Source organism: Tasmannia lanceolata, unplaced genomic scaffold (genome assembly GCF_043159265.1).
Source record: "Tasmannia lanceolata isolate RefF3 unplaced genomic scaffold, GAP_Taslan_0.1 ptg000005l, whole genome shotgun sequence".
Lineage (NCBI taxonomy): Eukaryota > Viridiplantae > Streptophyta > Magnoliopsida > Canellales > Winteraceae > Tasmannia > Tasmannia lanceolata.
The window spans coordinates 5,184,755-5,202,122 of NW_027518682.1; the positions used below are offsets into that span (position 1 = coordinate 5,184,755).

At 39.3% G+C, this 17,368-nt stretch overlaps 2 protein-coding genes across 3 annotated transcripts; one reads left to right on the forward strand and one right to left on the reverse strand.

The window, feature by feature from the left end:
- The first annotated feature begins 3,236 nt into the window (after window positions 1-3,236).
- LOC143876506 (expansin-like B1) lies at window positions 3,237-5,823 on the forward strand. The gene is made up of 5 exons (XM_077378209.1): window positions 3,237-3,409; window positions 3,508-3,614; window positions 3,743-3,924; window positions 4,986-5,118; window positions 5,338-5,823. Exons 1-5 carry the CDS (start codon window positions 3,265-3,267, stop codon window positions 5,545-5,547), a joined length of 777 nt encoding a protein of 258 aa, XP_077234324.1. The 5' UTR covers window positions 3,237-3,264; the 3' UTR covers window positions 5,548-5,823.
- A 1,439-nt stretch (window positions 5,824-7,262) lies between these two features.
- LOC143877200 (U3 ribonucleoprotein (Utp) family protein) lies at window positions 7,263-15,759 on the reverse strand. Of its 2 annotated transcripts, none has more exons than XM_077379105.1 (11): window positions 15,359-15,759; window positions 14,377-14,539; window positions 13,836-14,305; window positions 11,726-11,947; window positions 11,303-11,623; window positions 10,282-10,635; window positions 10,097-10,177; window positions 9,942-10,019; window positions 9,488-9,859; window positions 8,208-8,339; window positions 7,263-7,732 (listed from the first exon to the last, which is right to left on the reverse strand). In XM_077379105.1, exons 1-11 carry the CDS (start codon window positions 15,689-15,691, stop codon window positions 7,565-7,567), a joined length of 2,694 nt encoding a protein of 897 aa, XP_077235220.1. In that variant the 5' UTR covers window positions 15,692-15,759; the 3' UTR covers window positions 7,263-7,564. The 2 variants fall into 2 exon arrangements, with proteins under 2 accessions (XP_077235220.1, XP_077235219.1); XM_077379104.1 differs by having other exon boundaries at window positions 9,488-9,865; window positions 15,359-15,758.
- Window positions 15,760-17,368: the final 1,609 nt, after the last annotated feature.

Below are 17,368 nucleotides of genomic sequence, written 5' to 3' on the forward strand. Positions count from 1 at the left end.
TTGCTAGCGTCCATCGCAGAAGGCATTTCACAGAGCATATGTTGTGTGAGAGGGCAACCACATAGGCTCGTATTTTTTTTCCCAATTTTTATGTTTCGATGAAAAAACATTCATTTGTCATAAGTAGGGCTGCAACTCGGGTCTGGCGGGTCGGGTTTTGGAGAACCCAACCCTACCCGAGAAATATCTCGGGTCGGGTTTTTTTTCGGAAAACCCACGATTCCAAAACCCGGCCCTACCCATGATAAATCTCGGGTCGGGTCGGGTTTTTTCACGTTAACGCAATTTTTTAAGAAAAATTCTTGTTTGGCAAGGCAACTCAACTCATAGAAGCAGAAATTACACTCACATTACACTTGAATCAAACAATGATGTAATTACACTCACATTACACTTGAATCAAACAATGTCGTAATCAAACAATGTTGTAATTACATTCAAACAATGCTGAATCAAACACTTGAATCAACTCAACTCATAGAAGCAGAAATTACACTCACATACAATAACAGTGAGTGCGTGGGTTGTCACTTTTAACTTTTAACTAACAATAGAAAAAAATGTACATACTATAACTTATGTAACTCGGGTCGGGTCGGGTCAGGCCCCTTCAAACCCGGCTCGACCCGAGATTCATGCGGGCTTTTGAATGCTCAACCCGGCTCGACCTGAAACCCATGAAACCTGAATCCAACCCAGGCTATTTTCGGGTCGGGTCGATGCGGGTCGGGTAAAACCCGGCTCGAGTTGCAGCCCTAGTCATAAGTACTCCTATGAAATGGACCATGCAGTGGATATACCTCTCTATCATTGAAATTTTGACGGGAGAGATCTTTCTCTACTCCCCTTCATTCTCATCTTTGCAATGGGGCTGGATGTTCCTCACGGAATTCTTATGCATTTTTGTTGTAGAGAACAGTGAGTATCACTGCCTCACTTATCTGACCTGAGTCAATAGGCCTTAGTTATGCCTATCATGAATTCTAACAGATTATGTCGTCCTAGGTTTTAGTTTTTCCCACAAGGCCCTTAATCTCATGACAAAAATATGAAACGGGCAAGGGAAAAGGCCTTCCCAGTGTCTGTACTAGGGCTGCAACTCGGGTCGGGCGGGTCGGGTTTTGGAGAACCCAACCCTACCCGAGAAATATCTCGGGTCGGGTCGGGTTGGGATTTTTTTCGGAAAACCCATGATTCCCAAACCCGGCCCTATCCATGATAAATCTCGGGTCGGTTCGGGTCGGGTCGGGTTTTTTCACGTTGACGCAATTTTTTAAGGAAAATTCTTGTTTGGCAAGGCAACTCAACTCATAGAAGCAGAAATTACACTCACATTACACTTGAATCAAACAATGATGTAATTACACTCACATCACACTTGAATCAAACAATGCTGTAATCAAACAATGTTGTAATTACAATCAAACAATGTTGAATCAAACACTTGAATCAACTCAACTCATAGAAGCAGAAATTACACTCACATACAGTAACAGTGGGTGCGTGGGTTTTTACTTTTAACTTTTAACTAACAATAGAAAAAAATGTACATACTATAACTTATGTAACTCGGGTCGGGTAGGGTCGGGCCCCTTCAAACCCGGCTCGACCCGAGATTCATGCGGGCTTTTGAATGCTCAACCCGGCTCGACCCGAAACCCATGAAACCTGAACCCAACCCAGGCTATTTTCGGATCGGGTCGATGCGGGTCGGGTAAAACCCGGCTCGAGTTGCAGCCCTAGTCTGTACCTTTCTCTGAATATAAGTTACATAGGAAGGCCTGCTTTCATCATTTGGCTTGAATAAAACTTAGGGCATCCTCAAAATTCCCTGATCAACTTTACTCATTAAACCAAAGTGGGGAACTTACCCACGTAATAATTGCAATCACTAAACTAAATATTAAACTAGGATTAGTTACCAAAACAAAACAAAAAAAACAACCTGCTTAAGGGTTCTTGCATGTGGCCAATATGATTATACCAAACTAGATGCATAGAAAAACAGATTCTAGTACTTTAATTGTCTTTTAGATAGACCTAGTGAATATTATAAAGTGCTCATTATTAATTATGAGTATGCCTTACTCCTTGTTTGCACGCCTATACACTTAGGGCACGTTTGGCTACTATGATTTTTTTTTTCGTAGAATATTAGCTGACCTGACCCAATGGTAATAGAGGCTAGGAGAGAGATAGCTAGGAGAGGGACTGAGTGGGGAGAGGGTAAGAAAAGCTTAAAAACAAGGAAACAAAAAAATCTACCCAAAATATCATGGACATTTTCCTTGTGTTGCTTAGCCACTTCTCACCCTCTACTAGTCCGTGCCCTCTCAAGTCTCTCCTTCTCCCACCCCCACTACCCATCTCTCACCACTTGGAGAAACTAATTTAATTATTATGAAAACAATTCATGGTACCTAATTCGGTGAACCCTTACATGGATTAGTAAGGATGTAATTTATATGGTTGGTGGGCTCTCATTGGCGACTGGCACCCATATCATTTTGTGGAGTCCTGTTGCCTCAACTAATGGGATCATTCTGAGTTTGAGTTCCCAAGCAATGATTCTAAGTTACACAACACCGAACTCCATTTTATTAAGGAAGTTATTACCTTAGTCTCCCATGTTTAGGTACCATGCTCTCTCTCTCTCTCTCTCACACACACACACACACACACAGGCGCGCGGGCGCACCATTTTGATCTCGTTTCCAAAATCAACTTCATATTCCGGAAAAATACTACTAGTGGAGCTAGGAAAGGGGGTGAAAAAATCATTGTGCGATATCTATTTATTAATATTATATATTCATTTTCTTTCCAAGAAAATTTATTATTTATTGGAGAACCTGTTCCTCTGGAAATTCAGTAACCTCTCTCTCATTTGCTTTCCGTTTTTAAGCACTAATATATGTTACATGTGGGTGAAAGAAATTACAATAGAGGAACTATTTAAGCTTAAAAGACAGTGCATTATGGCCTTTTCAACTTCACAAGTGCCTATTAGTTGGCCAAATGCAGGTGACGTCAGGATCAGTTAGAAATTTAACAGCAGCTCTGCATATATTTTGTAAAATGGACAGAAATATAAGGGAGTCATTTAAAATATTGGAAATTTGAGGTGGTCATTTACTATATTTGAAATCTTTTACCATTGGGAAAAAGGTTAGTTCTCATTTCACTATAAATAGTCCCAAGTAGGAGCTCCACTTCCATCAAAACTTTCTCGTCTTTGCTCTCTTTCTTCTGTTTTTTACTTTCATGGCACCCTCTCTTAAATTTCCTATCATTCTCCTAATCTCTATGCTTCTAAAGCAAGATCCAGCAAGAGCCGCGACATGTAGTGACTGCTTCATCCAATCAAGAGCGGCTTATTACCCGAATTCCGACAAGGCTGGAACGGAGAGTTAGTGACCATGGATAAATTAGTTATAATTACTGACTTTGTTTCTCTAATGATCTCTAATGTGAGCTAAGCCAACATTCTGTTTGATTGAATTGCAGCGGGGGCATGTGGGTTCCGGGCATTCGGAGCAAAACTCAACAGTGGGGATGTAACGGCCACATCTGATCTCTATAGGGACGGTGTAGGATGTGGAGCATGTTATCAGGTGATGATCAAGTGACACAAATCACAAAAAAACATGCTGATGATTCAATCTAACTTCCATGATCACTTAACTCTGCTTTAGTACATTTTGATTGTGTTTTGTGTATTTGCATGGTTTTGGTTCGCTAGGTGAGATGCACCAACAGTAACTACTGCTCCAACAAAGGAGTGACCGTGGTGGTCACCGATCATGGTGCGAGCGATAATACTGACTTTATACTGAGCCGCCATGCCTTCGCCAAGATGGCTCGGACCATGTATTTAGCGCCATCTTTACTAGTCCTCGGTGTGGTGGGCATTGAGTACAGACGGTAGGTACTAAGCAAGATCTTCACTATTAAAAGAGAAGTGTATATACACACACATACATACACGCATACGTCAAAATACATACATATGTACATACACACAAATGCCACGTTGTTTTAAGCCACATTGCTGTAGGTTAGTCATACCCTAATGATGATGGGCTGTGACAGTTATCATAGTACCTAACTAGTGACCCCAAAATAGTGGTCATTGTCAAGAAATGCATTTATTGCTGCTTTGATTTTATAGTTGGCAGTCATGGTTTTAAATTTCGACCCAAACAGAAAATCCCAAAATTTATCGAAATTTCAGACGAAATTACCGAAATTTTGGTAACTTTGATCGAAATTTCGTCCCAAAAAATCCGGGATTTAAATTTCACCGGAAATTTCAGTTTCGGATAAGTCCAAAATTTTAGCTGAAACCGAAACTTAAAACCATGGTTGTCACTGCCATTTCCAATTTTTCCGTGTGCACTTTCTTGAAATGGACAAATGGAGGCGCCCTTAAAACCATGGTTTTTCGCAGAGGCCCCCTTCAGCCCATCATTCCTCCTTATTATGATTTGATCCCACTATGTGCGACCTGATGGGGAAAAAATATAATATGTAGAGACTATATGTAAATTTATTGTACCAAGCAAGGTTTTAAATTTCGGTTTCGGTACGGGTTTCGGACCCATGAAAATCGAAATTTCGACCGAAATCCGGCAAAACCAGGAAAAGAGTATTTTATTCAATATAAAATTTCAGACGAAATTACGGAAATTTCTGTAATTTCTGTCGAAATTTCGGTAAAATATTAAATTAATTAAAGAAAAAACAGGTTTTTTTGGTGAAATTTCGAAAAAATTGAAATTTCGACCGAAATTCCAAAATACCATTTCGGGTTTATGTCATTTCGGTGTCGGTTTCCACCGAAATTTTGGATTTCGGTCGAAATTTAAAACCATGGTACCAAGCACTAGGGGCAACTTGGTTGAGTTAACTCAACTCAGTTAACTCAACTCAACTCGGTTTAGTTTTATTTAGTCGCTAATCTGAAAATGGCAGTACAATTGCAGTGTTTCTTGTAGCTTCCCAAGTAAAAACATAATGTTCAAGATTGATGAAGCCAGCAAGTATCCTAACTACTTGGCCTTTCTCATATGGTATCAGCAAGGCAAGAAGGACGTTATTGCCGTGCAGCTATGCGAGGTATCTGTCATTTTAACCTTGTTTCGTTTTTTTGTTCAACCGAGTTGACTCGTACGATTACTGTATAATGCAAAAATAAGAGAGAGAAAAAACTGGCGGGCTTCATAGGAGACTCTTTTAGAAGTAGAATGAGAGAGTTATGGATTTCAAAGGTAATATCTTAATTGGATGAAATTGACCTTTTTTGTAATGACAAAATTGCCCTTTCTATCTGTGCAGACCCGAAATCTGAAATGCAGGCTGTTGGATCGGAGCTATGGAGCGGTATGGGCATCGGTCATGCCACCAAGTGGACCCCTCTCGATAAGGATGCTACTAAGCAACGGCGAAGATGGAGACGAAACGTGGGTGGTGCCCACCAATTTCATACCACAGGATTGGAAAGCGGGAGATGTCTACGACTCGGGAATACAATTGGATATGAATTGATCCAATCCGTCCATCATTTCTTAGACATTAAAGATGTGATTGTTATTCTTCCTAATGTTGTTCTTCGATGTGTTCGTTTTTTTTTTTAGTGGTTTCTTAGATGTGCTTATTAAGCTGAGGTAAGGCTGCGTACATCTAGCCCTCCCCAGACCCCACAATGGCCGGATCCTCGTGCACTGGGCTGCCTTTTTTTTTTGAATGGTTTATTAGATGTGTTTGTTAAGCGATAATCATGTTATGTTCTCTTAAGTAAGTTATATTTAAAGTATTGTTATTTCTATTGATCATGAGAACTACAATATTTAAATTCAGTGAGTAAAATGTTGTTGGGAATTAGGGCTGCAACTCGAGCCGGGTTTTACCTAACCCGCATCGACCCGACCCAAAAATAGCCTGGGTTGGGTTCAGGTTTCTCAGGTTTCGAGTCGAGCCGGGTTGAGCATCCAAAAGCCTGTATGAATCTTGGGTTGAGCCAGGTTTGAAGGGGCCCGACCCGAGTTACATAAGTTATAGTATGTATTTTGTTTTTCTATTATTAGTTAAAAGTTAAGAGTGAAAACCCACGCACGCACTGTTATAGTATGTGAGTGTAATTTCCGCTTCTATGAGTTGAGTTGATTCAAGTGTTTGATTCAACATTTTTTGATTGTAATTACAGCATTGTTTGATTATAGCATTGTTTGATTTAAGTGTAATGTAAGTGTAATTACATCATTGTTTGATTCAAGTGTAATGTGAGTGTAATTTCTGCTTCTATGAGTTGAGTTGCCTTGCCAAACAAGAGTTTTCCTTAAAAAATTGCGTCAACGTGAAAAAACCCGATCCGACCTGAGATTTATCATGGGTAGGGCCGGGTTTGGGAATTGTGGGTTTTCCGAAAAAAAAACCCTACCCAACCCGAGATATTTCTCGGGTAGGGTTGGGTTCTCCAAAACCCGACCCGCCCGACCCGAGTTGCAGCCCTATTGGGAATGAAGCGTCGACTTAGACAGAATGATTATTATTCACATAGTTGGACTCTGGTTTTTATGGCGTAGGGCAAAAGGAATTTGTTATGTTTTTAAACTCTTTCCAATGTAACACTATTACTTCCGCTCTTTAAACATATGAGCCTCAATTTCATGCTAATGACGAGTGAAATTGGCAAAGGAAGGATTTGGACGAGATATGCTTGTAAAAAGGGTGTAAATTCTCTTCATTAGGTCTGAAGTTGGGCATACATTTCGGCCATGTTTGACAACCGTGATTTTTTTTTTCCCGGAATATTCTTTCCACCCTCCTTCATAATGCTTCCACCCCTTTTTGTTTGTCTTTCCATGAAAATGAAGTTCAAGAGGCTTTAAAATGCAATCATCTTTAGAAAAAGCAAACAAAAGGGCTTGAAATATTGGAAAAGGAAGGTATAACAATTCTCTTCTCCATGACAAATGAGTTTTCTATCCTCCTCTACAAAGATATTCAAATGGAAATTGATGCCCGACCCAAGGTAGAAATACCTCAACCCTAACCCGACCCAACATGAGCCCCGTGTTAACGAGGGTCAGCTCTAACCCAGCCTTCCTCTAAATCTTGCCAACCTGTCTAATCCGATTTTCGAAATCAGGCTGGTTTGACCCACTGCAAAAAAAACAAAAACAAACCTAATCCTAGATTCCTAGTTCTTAAATCTTAACGATTACTGCCAGCTTCCCTTCCAGGCTAAACTCTGCTGCAAATCAGAAAACAAAGAGGGTTTTGATTATGAAGATAAACTGTTTATTAGCAGATCTAACCATACCAAAACGCATACAGAAACTTAGCCAGGCTTGGCTTACTCATTATCTCAACTGTTCTACACTTGTTGATATAGAACAGTTCTGAGAATACAAAATGGGTATACATCAATTTTTTTCCCTTTCCTGGCAAACCAGGTCGGCATAAATATGACTCTGCATTCCTTTCTACACCGCAACGCAAATGTGAACTCAGTAAGAACAAAACCTACAAACTCCTCCAGTGTGGAAAAGGTGCATGTTAATTAACTTTTCTTTTTCTTCGTCATCTTCTTGATGCTTTTCCCTCCATTACTTTTATCCTTCTTCGTCTTTGGTGCATGCCTGCTCCCACTAGGTTCCCCTAATTTGTCATGAGGATTCACCTCTTCAAACTTAATCGGTTTTATGATGACACCAGCCTTCTTCACCACCTGAATAGCAAACAGTAGTATGAGCGATGAAAATTGATCTGATCCATAAAAACTTGAAACCATTTCACATATGCTAAATTTTTCAGAATTTACTTCTCCCGTGCTTCTTTCTTGTTTCGATAAGAGTAGTAGAAATTGATTGAGAAAGCAAATAACATAGTGCTGGTTGTTTAAGAAAGCAAAACATGGGGATGCAGGTTATTTTGAGTGAAGAAATGGGGTCATCATTTATTAAAGGCAACACTGGTATTTCAAAATTGTCATGATATTTCATAAACTCACTTTTTCTTTCATAAACTCACTTGATTAACCATACAAGTAATCACTTTATTTTTTTTCATTTCCATTTGGCAACATAAGAGTACTTTTTACGTTAATTTTGACCACTTTTTTTGTAAACATTCAACAAATTTGACTTTTTTTATGGATTAATAAGGGCTTCAATCGTTGACCAGTAAAGTCTATTAGCACTTACTTGCGGCCGGTTAAGCGCTCCAACAGATGTAGCTGGGTTGTACTCGGGTCCAATAGGCATCCGGATGCTCTGCTCAAAAACTTCCTTGGACGTGAATGGGAAGGGCAATGTCTTTGTTAGAAGTTTTTCAGCCTGCCAAATGCAAACAATAGTCTTTTCAAACAAGCTAAATTACCAATAACTAAATAATTTCATAAGGGGAAAGAAAAGCAGCACAATCGAAACAAGATAATGAATTATTTGATCAACCCAGTTGCCAAGGTATTTTCTGAAAGGTGTTGCAATGGCTCCAACTTCAAAGAAGGAAGCTGGGTTCAGAGATAAAAAGGATTGCCCGGCAAGTACTATCAGTTAGGTCCTGTTCGTTAAGATTATGTCAAATGATTGTGAGTGCCAAACTGATTATTGGACTAAAAATTACATTTAAATTTGAGTCCCGTAATCAGTTTAGCACAAACAATCAGTTTTCATAATCTTAACCGAACAGGGCTTTACTGTGTGTGTTTATGCAAGGCAAGTGAACTGCATTTGTGCTCGTTTAGAGAAACACACAATCTTGGTTACAAAAGATATGACATGCTAATAGAATAGTAGCCTATGGTTTATGTAGAATGTGAAACGCTTAGATTTAATCATCTTTACAATGGAGAAACGGATACTGTTTGTGCAGATTTACAGGCATGGACAATCGTGGTCTTTTACATGACAGCACATGCAAAACCAAGAATAGCTTCGATCAAGTTTGCAATGAAGAGACATGCATATCATTCATCCAAACAAAATCGAAACATGTAACATAGATATGAATTGCCTTTATGATGACTTTTGGCAACCACATAATAGCAAATGGTAATTTCATCTACAAGATTTCGACGCCGTGGCAATTCAAAACATGGTGTATGCTTTTTTTTAACAAAAGCATGGATACAGACAACCTGAAGCAATGCAATTAATTGCATAGATACAATTTGGAAGAAGAGACCATATGCAGCCAATGAGCTTGCTGAGAATATAAAAAAACGGGGATGAAATCAGTTTCCTTTAACGTCAAAATCACATACACGGACTGGGACTCCAAGGCAATTAAACAAACCGGGGATGAAATCAGTTTAACGTCAAAATCACATACACAGACTGGGACTCCAAGGCAATTAAACAAACCAACAACAATCCTCCCCCACTGCCCAAATAGCTGACCATTCAACAGGCTTATAAACTTTATATTTAAATCTGAAAAAGACAATCGTAAGGATAAATTGGGAAGACCGAGGGCCACTGACCTTTTTGTCATTCTTCTCAGAGATAATGACATGCTTAAGACGTGCATCCTTCCTTTTTTTAAGAGCCTCTTCTCTCTTCTTTTTAGCATCTTCATGCTCTTTTACAATCCAAGATGGCAAACCTTTCTTCTGTTGGACATGGGTCCATTGACCCCAACCTGGAAGCAAAACCGGCTTTTCAGGTTCAGGAACCTCCTCGTTCAGAATTTCCAATTTATCCTTCTCAAACTCTCCCTCCACATCATCACCAGCAAATGCATGCTGTATAAGGTCTGCTTGAGATGGAAGTTCATAATCTAAAATTGCACCAGAAGACAAAATCCCATCCACCATCTCTTCTTCACTGTCGGTATCACTATCTTGATGTGCTCCCTTCAACTTTTGAAAACAAACAAATAAGGTTCGCAGACAAATAAATAAAGGTGGAAAAATTTAACCCCAACCACACACACACCTTGAGGTCCTGTGGGGATGAAGCTTCCTCTACAAATGAAGATTTTCTCCTTTTGTTTCCCCCATTTTCACTTCTTATCTGCTCACAATAATTACAAAATGTTAAACTGAAAACAGTTAATTTGCTTAAAAGGCAGAGGTGGAAATCATTCTAACCTTTCTACGGGAATCGGATGCGATAATTGCAACTTCATATGTAGTCTTTGGCCCATGATCTCGAATAATATCATTGAAACTCTAAGAGGCAAAATAAATAAATAAATCCCAACAATGTTATAGCATACTGAATAAAGAGAGAAGTGGGCAGAAAAAAAGAGAAGAGAATTCCGAATTCTATATACCTTAAATACAGCTTCCTGACCAATGCCAGATTCTTCAAGAAGTGGGCCAGGATCAACTCGGATCTCCTCCCGCAATAAAACATCATCTCCCTGCTCCAAATCAACATTTTCTTTGGCCTCAAAATCATCTTCACTTTCATTGTCCCTATCAATATTATCTGGTTTGACCCCATTACTGACTTCCTGATTAAGTTTTTTTCCAGCCCCAAACACCCGTCTACCACTTGAGGTGCCCAATTTTGGACTTTCCACTTCATCCGTATCCTCCAGCTGCCTCAATGATGAATCATACTCTTGAAGAGCAAGCTGAGCTTCTTCATAAGCTGCCTCCTTCCTCTTTTTCAATCCGCGGACCTAAGAATAAGCAAAATCGGCAAAGTCAACAGTAAAGTACTACTAGATATTAAATACAAGAAACAATACCAAGACAAGGACGAGATCCAATGGAAGCTCGAACAAAGAGGCAGATGGATGTGATAAGGGAGGAAAGACAAGATTCAAACTTAGATTCAATCATGGAATTCAGATCGAAATCCATAAAATTTGATTTGAATCCTAAGAATTGAATCGTAAATCGTAAGATTTTCAAAATCGTGCTTGTGACTTTGTGAGAGTATGATTGTGATTAGTCAGGAAATTTAAATGGTCAATAGCTATCCAGCCATGAGGGAAATATAAAACATGCCAATCCCCATCAATAAAAATATTAGTTGCAAAGCCAACATGCACATGAACTCCAATTCAGTGAGGAACAACTGAATATCACAACTCGCCCAAACTTCGCCAGATCAATCTGCAATAAGGATCAAAATGCAGAGTGGATTGCTTGGGGCATACATAACCTATCAAAGGGGCTGGCCAAATAGGGTTTTTTTTTTTTGAAAAAAAAAAATAAATTATTTGAAAATAGGGGCTAGTCAAGTAGTGAGGAAAAAGGAAATAAAAAGACAAATATCGTCCGTCCCAGAATAAGAAATCGTATGGCATGATAAACTTGCGTCACAAGAATACAAAAGGTTACCATGAAAGGCAAGGCAAGGACTCCTGATTTAGGTATCTCATCCTCCTCTTCTACGACTTTGAGTATCTTTTCTTTTGCTTTTTTTAGGATCTTTGATGCTTCTTCACCCTCTGAGCTACCTGAAACCTCATCATCTCCATCACTACTGTCGTCACTGCTACTAGTGTCCTTCATAGAATTCATTTTCCTTGTCAAAAGTGAATGTTGATGGAGTTGTTCAGTGATAGCGGCTCGAGTGCCTTCATCTTGTGTTTTCAATCCACGCTTTAAGATGCGTTTCGCCCATTTGGAGCTGTTTTTGTGCTTCAGTGTCATACGCTCCTATTTTAAATTAAAAAACAAACCAATTTAGAAATTAATTCCTAATGGCACTTCGGGTATCAGACAGCCACAAACAGTGAATAAAAATGAGGCGTCAAGTACCTCGGCCCGCCTGAATTCCTGCTTCAAGGCATATTCCTTGGCAGCTTCAGAGTCCATTTGCATTTCAGCTGATGCTGCTTTCATCCTATCCTTTTTCAGCATGCGATGGTACGTCTTAGATTTAATCTTCTTAATGTGTTTTGCCTTCATTTCATGACGGAAAAGAAGGCTACGCATTTTAGCAAGGCGATTCTGGCGATCCCTCACATCTTCAACAGAAATCTGCTAAATCATCACAACTTAGTGAAAGAAATATGCTGGAAAAATGTTCCGAGAACACCTGAACTACGAGCATGGAAGGAATATCAATTAAATAATCCATATAAGGTCCACAAGATAAAGCCTGCAGAGAAAAATATTTATGCAGGATATTTCAACCCATGGCAAAGCTTACAAAAGAAAACTACAACAGTAAGTATGAAGAGCTCAGACGCAAGGTTTTAAATATCTGCTTCGGTATCAGTTTCGGTTCCCATGGAAATGGAAACGTATCAGTTTCGGTTGGAATTTCAAGATGAAACTTCAGGAAACGCTAGAATAAGCACAAATACACAATTGGAAACTATCATATAAGCAAGACGTCGATATATAACAGTTTAACAACATTGACCACCTAATGATATGGGCTGTCACATGGAAAACTCAAAATTCGAGAAATGAGAAAAGGCGAACTTCACTACGGCTGCTATGGTAACCTGGCAAGCTGACCCAGGGTTGCTCAGGACCGATCCCAAAGAAAATGGATCCAAGCTGGATTGCATTGAAAGGCCAACCAGAACAGCTGGATTGCATTGAAAGGCCAACCAGAACATATGACGGATGCAAATATGGACCGTATAAAGATACGAAAATCTCTTTCGTTGGAAGGGAATGGAATCTCCGAAAGGAAGGAAAGAGAGCTATAGCGACTCTTTCTGAAGAACTGCTGCTATGTGGAAAGATGCAATGAGGAAACCAGAGGTTTCAAGAGCTAACAGACCACGGGAAGGAGCTTCAAAGGCACTAGCTCCCTTACTAATATAATATGGCTAGCGCGACATACTAAGAAGGGCATGAGAGGGGCACTCATAGGGCGTTTAGCCCACCTGAACTATGAGCATGGAGGGAATACCAATTAAATAATTCATATAAGCACAAGATAAGGCCTGCAGATAAAAAAAATTATGAAGGATATTTCAACCCATGGCAAACCTCACTAAAGGAAAAACTACAACAGTGAGTATGAAGGAGCTCATGAGAAAGGTTTTAAGTATTTGTTTCGGTGTCGGTTTCGGTTCCCAAGGAAATGGTAACATTTCGGTTTCGGTTGGAAATTTCGGTGGAACTCCTTTAAAATCATGGAAACATATTGAAATATATACAAATGATATAATTTAAAGATGAAACATTGGGAAATGCTGAGCACAAATACACAATTGGATACTATCATATAAGCAAGACATCGATATATAATTGTTAAACAACATTGAATACCTAATGATATGCGCTGTCACACGGAAAAAATCTGAGAAATGAGAAAAGGCGAACTTTAATACGGCTTGTGTGGTAACCTGGCAAGCTAACCCATGGTTGCTCACGGTCGATCCAAAAGAAAATGGGTCCAAACTGGATTGCATTGAAAGGCCAACTGGAACCTATGACGGATGCAAAAAAGGGCAGAAAAAAGAGAGAAGAATCCTTTTGTTGGAAGGGAATGGAATCTCCGAAAGGAAGGAAAGAAAGCGATGGCGACTCTTTCCGAAGAACTGATGCTGTGTGGAAAGATGCAATGAGGAAACCGGAGGTTCATAGGTTTCAAGAGTTGACGGATCTAGCGACTTATCCCAGTGTGGCTTAGGTAGTTGCTTGGGAATGCTTCTCTTTTTTCTTTTCTTTTTTGTATCGTTAACTTGTGAGGCTTAAGGATCTTTCAAGATACTTTACCTTTTCATCAACTTAAAAAGGGAAAAGAACATAATAGCACACTGATCCAGAATAAACAAGGAAAAGATTAATAGTAAAATGACTAAAATCTATGTTGCATGCACTATTAACTTCATCTTGTCCAAATATTGACAAAATATGGTGCAATTCTAGGTTCCATGCAAAAAAACACACTAAATCCCAATACCTTGTTAAGCTCGAGTAGCCTCGCCCCATCATTCTTGTGTGCTTCCATGACCTTGGAATCAGAAACCAACGAAGCAATCTTCTTCTCAAACTCAGTTCGCGGCTCAAATTCAGACGCTATCGCACCTACAGTGGAGTACCTCAAGTCTGTGTCTTCATCAAAATAAATAGTAGGTGCCTCCCTGTTCCTCTTGACTAATGGCTCCCACTTGGTAATATCTTTCTTTGATTGTTCATAAGCAGCTTTCCTTTCCAACTTTTCCCGTTCTGGCTTTGGAAGGGGAGCGTGAATAGACATGGAATGCTTCTCTAGTTCATGCATCCTCTTCCTGAGCTTGCTATATCCGGGCTTCCCATGGAGCGGGTCCAAGAGGTCTTGAATACTAATACGACCATCACCATCAAGTGCTTTAAGATTATATTCAGATTCTGGGTCTGTCCCCGATAAACTAGCCTTCTTCCTCTTCTTGCCTAAACATGAAATCTTGTCATTAATGTGATAATTTATTTGAAAAAATTCGATCAAAGAATCATCTCCTTACCTTCAAAGACTTCATCAGGCATTCCAATAATTCCTTGTAGCATCCTTGCATGCCTTCCATTGTCATCCTCTCCAACTTCATCTTCTGAATGGTCCGAAAAATCCCCCGTATCATTCCCTTTACCATCATAACCTTCGTCATCGGATGACGGCAAATTCTCATCCTACACAGTGAAAAATCGCATGCGCATAATTATCTCTACCAGAAGGTGAAGTGGACTTCATGAAAAAAGACGATTTGACACAAAAGAGAAGAAAACGTCTGTAATGTTTTGCAAGCACAAGTAAAAGAGAAATCAACAAAAACATTAAAACCCATCAAATTCTTGAAGCTATTCACCGATATGCAATTCATGAAATTCTATTAAATAAAAAAAAAATAGAAAACAGTTTCCTATTTCATGAAGAAGGAAGAAAAAACATAACAGAATTGTGATATGTGCAAGTTAGTTGTTACTTGTGGGTATGTATTTTAGAATTATGGTTGTAATTATTTTGTACTTGTGGGTATGTATTTTAGAGTTATGGGTGTTAGTTGTTACTTATGTGTCATGCAAGTGGGTTAATAGGGTAGTGATGTGACAATCTTTTGTGCTTGTATTTAAGAAGTTATATCTTAATGAAAAGGAGGAGAATTTGCAACCAAAGTTATGAATCCTCTTGAATTGAACTGTTAGGAGGTCCGGTTTCCTCAAATCAACCTCTCTCCACCTCTTCTTCTATCTTATTCTTTGTTTATTTGTGTTACTGCCGATTAGGCACGTAACAAATTGCCAGTGCTGATAACAGAACTACTCACTCTACAAAAATTGGATAAAAGAAATGGAAAATAGAAAAAAAGAGAAACTAAAACAAAGGGAGATAAAAAAAAACATCCCCAAAAACAAATTTGCAATGAAAATTTGCCAAAGAAAAAAGAGAGAACATAAAACTAACATCAAACAACGAGATCCAAGCACAAGAAGAAAAAAGAAAAAACTGACCTTAAAATCGTCTGCAAGTTCGTACTCGAGATTATCAACGGGATCAAACCGCCGATTCTTCTTAGATTCCTCCTCCGCAATTGGTTCGTCGTACTCATAAACATCATTTCTCTCTCCTTCGTCGGAATCGATTTCATCGTCACTATTTCTAGGGTTAGGGTTTATGAGGTCGAGCTCCTTGCGAAGAACCGATGGCAAAAAAGGGCCCTTTTTCCTTCCACCTTCGTCCTTGTTCTTCCTCTTTTTCTTCTTTCCTAGGGTTAGGGTTTTCGGAATCTTCTTCCTTCTCGCCGCGTGTTCTTCCCCTTTCAACTTCCGTTTCTTCTCCGCCATTTGTAGTGATTCCTTTCAGAGACAGATTACTCGATGCCCTAATTTCAGAGCATGTAAGACTGTTTGTTTCCTCTTCACTCTGTTTTTAAAGCCCTAAATCAGTAAGGGAAATGATTTTTTCACCCCCACTGTAGGATGTATACACCCCTCTATTAACATGATTTGACGTCGAAAGCGTCAAAGTCTGACCACGATTCACGTTACAGGGAGGTGTTTCCATCCTACAACGAGGTGAAAAAATCACTCCCATCCGTAAAGTCCAGTATTTTTTAAAATTACAGTGAGGTCCACTTCTCAGATGATCCAAAACGTTCATTTGTTGGGGCCAAAGTTTGTAGCATGAAATCATCATCCAATGACGATCCTAACCCTTCAATTTGTAGAGGGGACTGAAGATTATGGAAACCTTTAAATCATCAGAGCTCATCATATGGCGATGATTTAAGGAATACAACCTATTTACGTTGTGGCCCAGCAAATAAACAGTTTGAATCATCCTAAGAAACGGGCCCCACTGTACTTTGTAAAAAATACTGGATGGAACATGTTCGAGTAGGAGAAATGATATATGCAAGGGCGCCCTTGCATAAAGAGCCAAGAGGGTAAGTTGCACTTAATGATGTGGATCCAATCAAGGGCCATTTTCCAATAAAAAGTTGGTGATCACAAGTCCAGAGTAGGAGGAATGATAGTTGCAAGGGCGCCCTTGCATAAAGAGCCAGAGGGTAAGTTGCACTTAATGACATGGATCCAATCAAGGGCCCTATTAGGAGGAATGATAGATGCAAGGGCGCCCTTGCATAAAGAGCCAGAGGGTAGGTTGCACTTAATGACGTGGATCCAATCGAGGGCCCTTTTCCAATAAAAAGTTGGTGATCACAAGTCTAGAACATGTTCGAGTAGGAGGAATGATAGTTGCAAGGGCGCCCTTGCATAAAGAGCCAGAGGGTAAGTTGCACTTAATGACGTGGATCCCATCAAGGGCCCTTTTCCAACTCTCAATAGGAGGGCACCCTTACTGCCTTGCATCTATCATTCCTCCGAAAGTAGAAGACATATTGAACTCTTGGTTTTAGACTAATGTAGGCGGAATCCTAAGGCCATGTTTGGATTGTAGTAAAAACACTTCTTACTGAAATACTTTTCTTAGTTTCTTTTCATTTCTACAATTTAGAGGGAAATGATATGGTTATGACCTATTTAGTGGGATGTCATTATAAATTGAAGGCCCCTGTGAATAGAACTTGAAATGCGGTGGTTCAATTTACTCTTTTTTTTATGCCTAAACAAACAATGAACAAGTAGGAAATTTTGGAAAAGCTTCTCTCCTAAACTTTTCCAGCCAATTTTTTTTTTTTCTAGGATAACTTTTCATTGGATGTTTTCTTTCCAAAATTTTACAGCTTTCAAGGAATAATTTTCTACTATTTGGTTTACTTGGGGCCCACATTGAATGCCCAATGACTAATAAAAGTCGGCCAAGGATGTCTTATAAGGCCCTGTTTGGATTGCGGAAATTTTCTTGAAATTTTTGGAAAAGAAAAACTTTTTCTTGCAGTCCAAACAGGGGCTAATGGATCAAAAAATGCCAAGGCCTTGTTTGTTTTGGATTTTTAGAATCAATTGTTCCAAAACAAACATGGTCTAATTGAATAATACAAGCTTTCAAAAATCAAA

Bases quoted from the DNA above. Each gene is read 5' to 3' on its own strand.
- LOC143876506 (XM_077378209.1), top strand. From the start codon at position 3,265: ATGGCACCCTCTCTTAAATTTCCTATCATTCTCCTAATCTCTATGCTT. The intron at 3,410-3,507 runs GTTAGTGACCAT...ATTGAATTGCAG, and splicing joins CGACAAGGCTGGAACGGAGA to CGGGGGCATGTGGGTTCCGG. The intron at 3,925-4,985 runs GTAGGTACTAAG...GTACAATTGCAG, and splicing joins GTGGGCATTGAGTACAGACG to TGTTTCTTGTAGCTTCCCAA.
- LOC143877200 (XM_077379104.1), bottom strand. From the start codon at position 15,691: ATGGCGGAGAAGAAACGGAAGTTGAAAGGGGAAGAACACGCGGCGAGA. The intron at 14,306-14,376 runs GTAAGGAGATGA...TTTCATGTTTAG, and splicing joins GCCTGATGAAGTCTTTGAAG to GCAAGAAGAGGAAGAAGGCT. The intron at 10,636-11,302 runs GTAACCTTTTGT...GCTTATTCTTAG, and splicing joins TCCTTGCCTTGCCTTTCATG to GTCCGCGGATTGAAAAAGAG.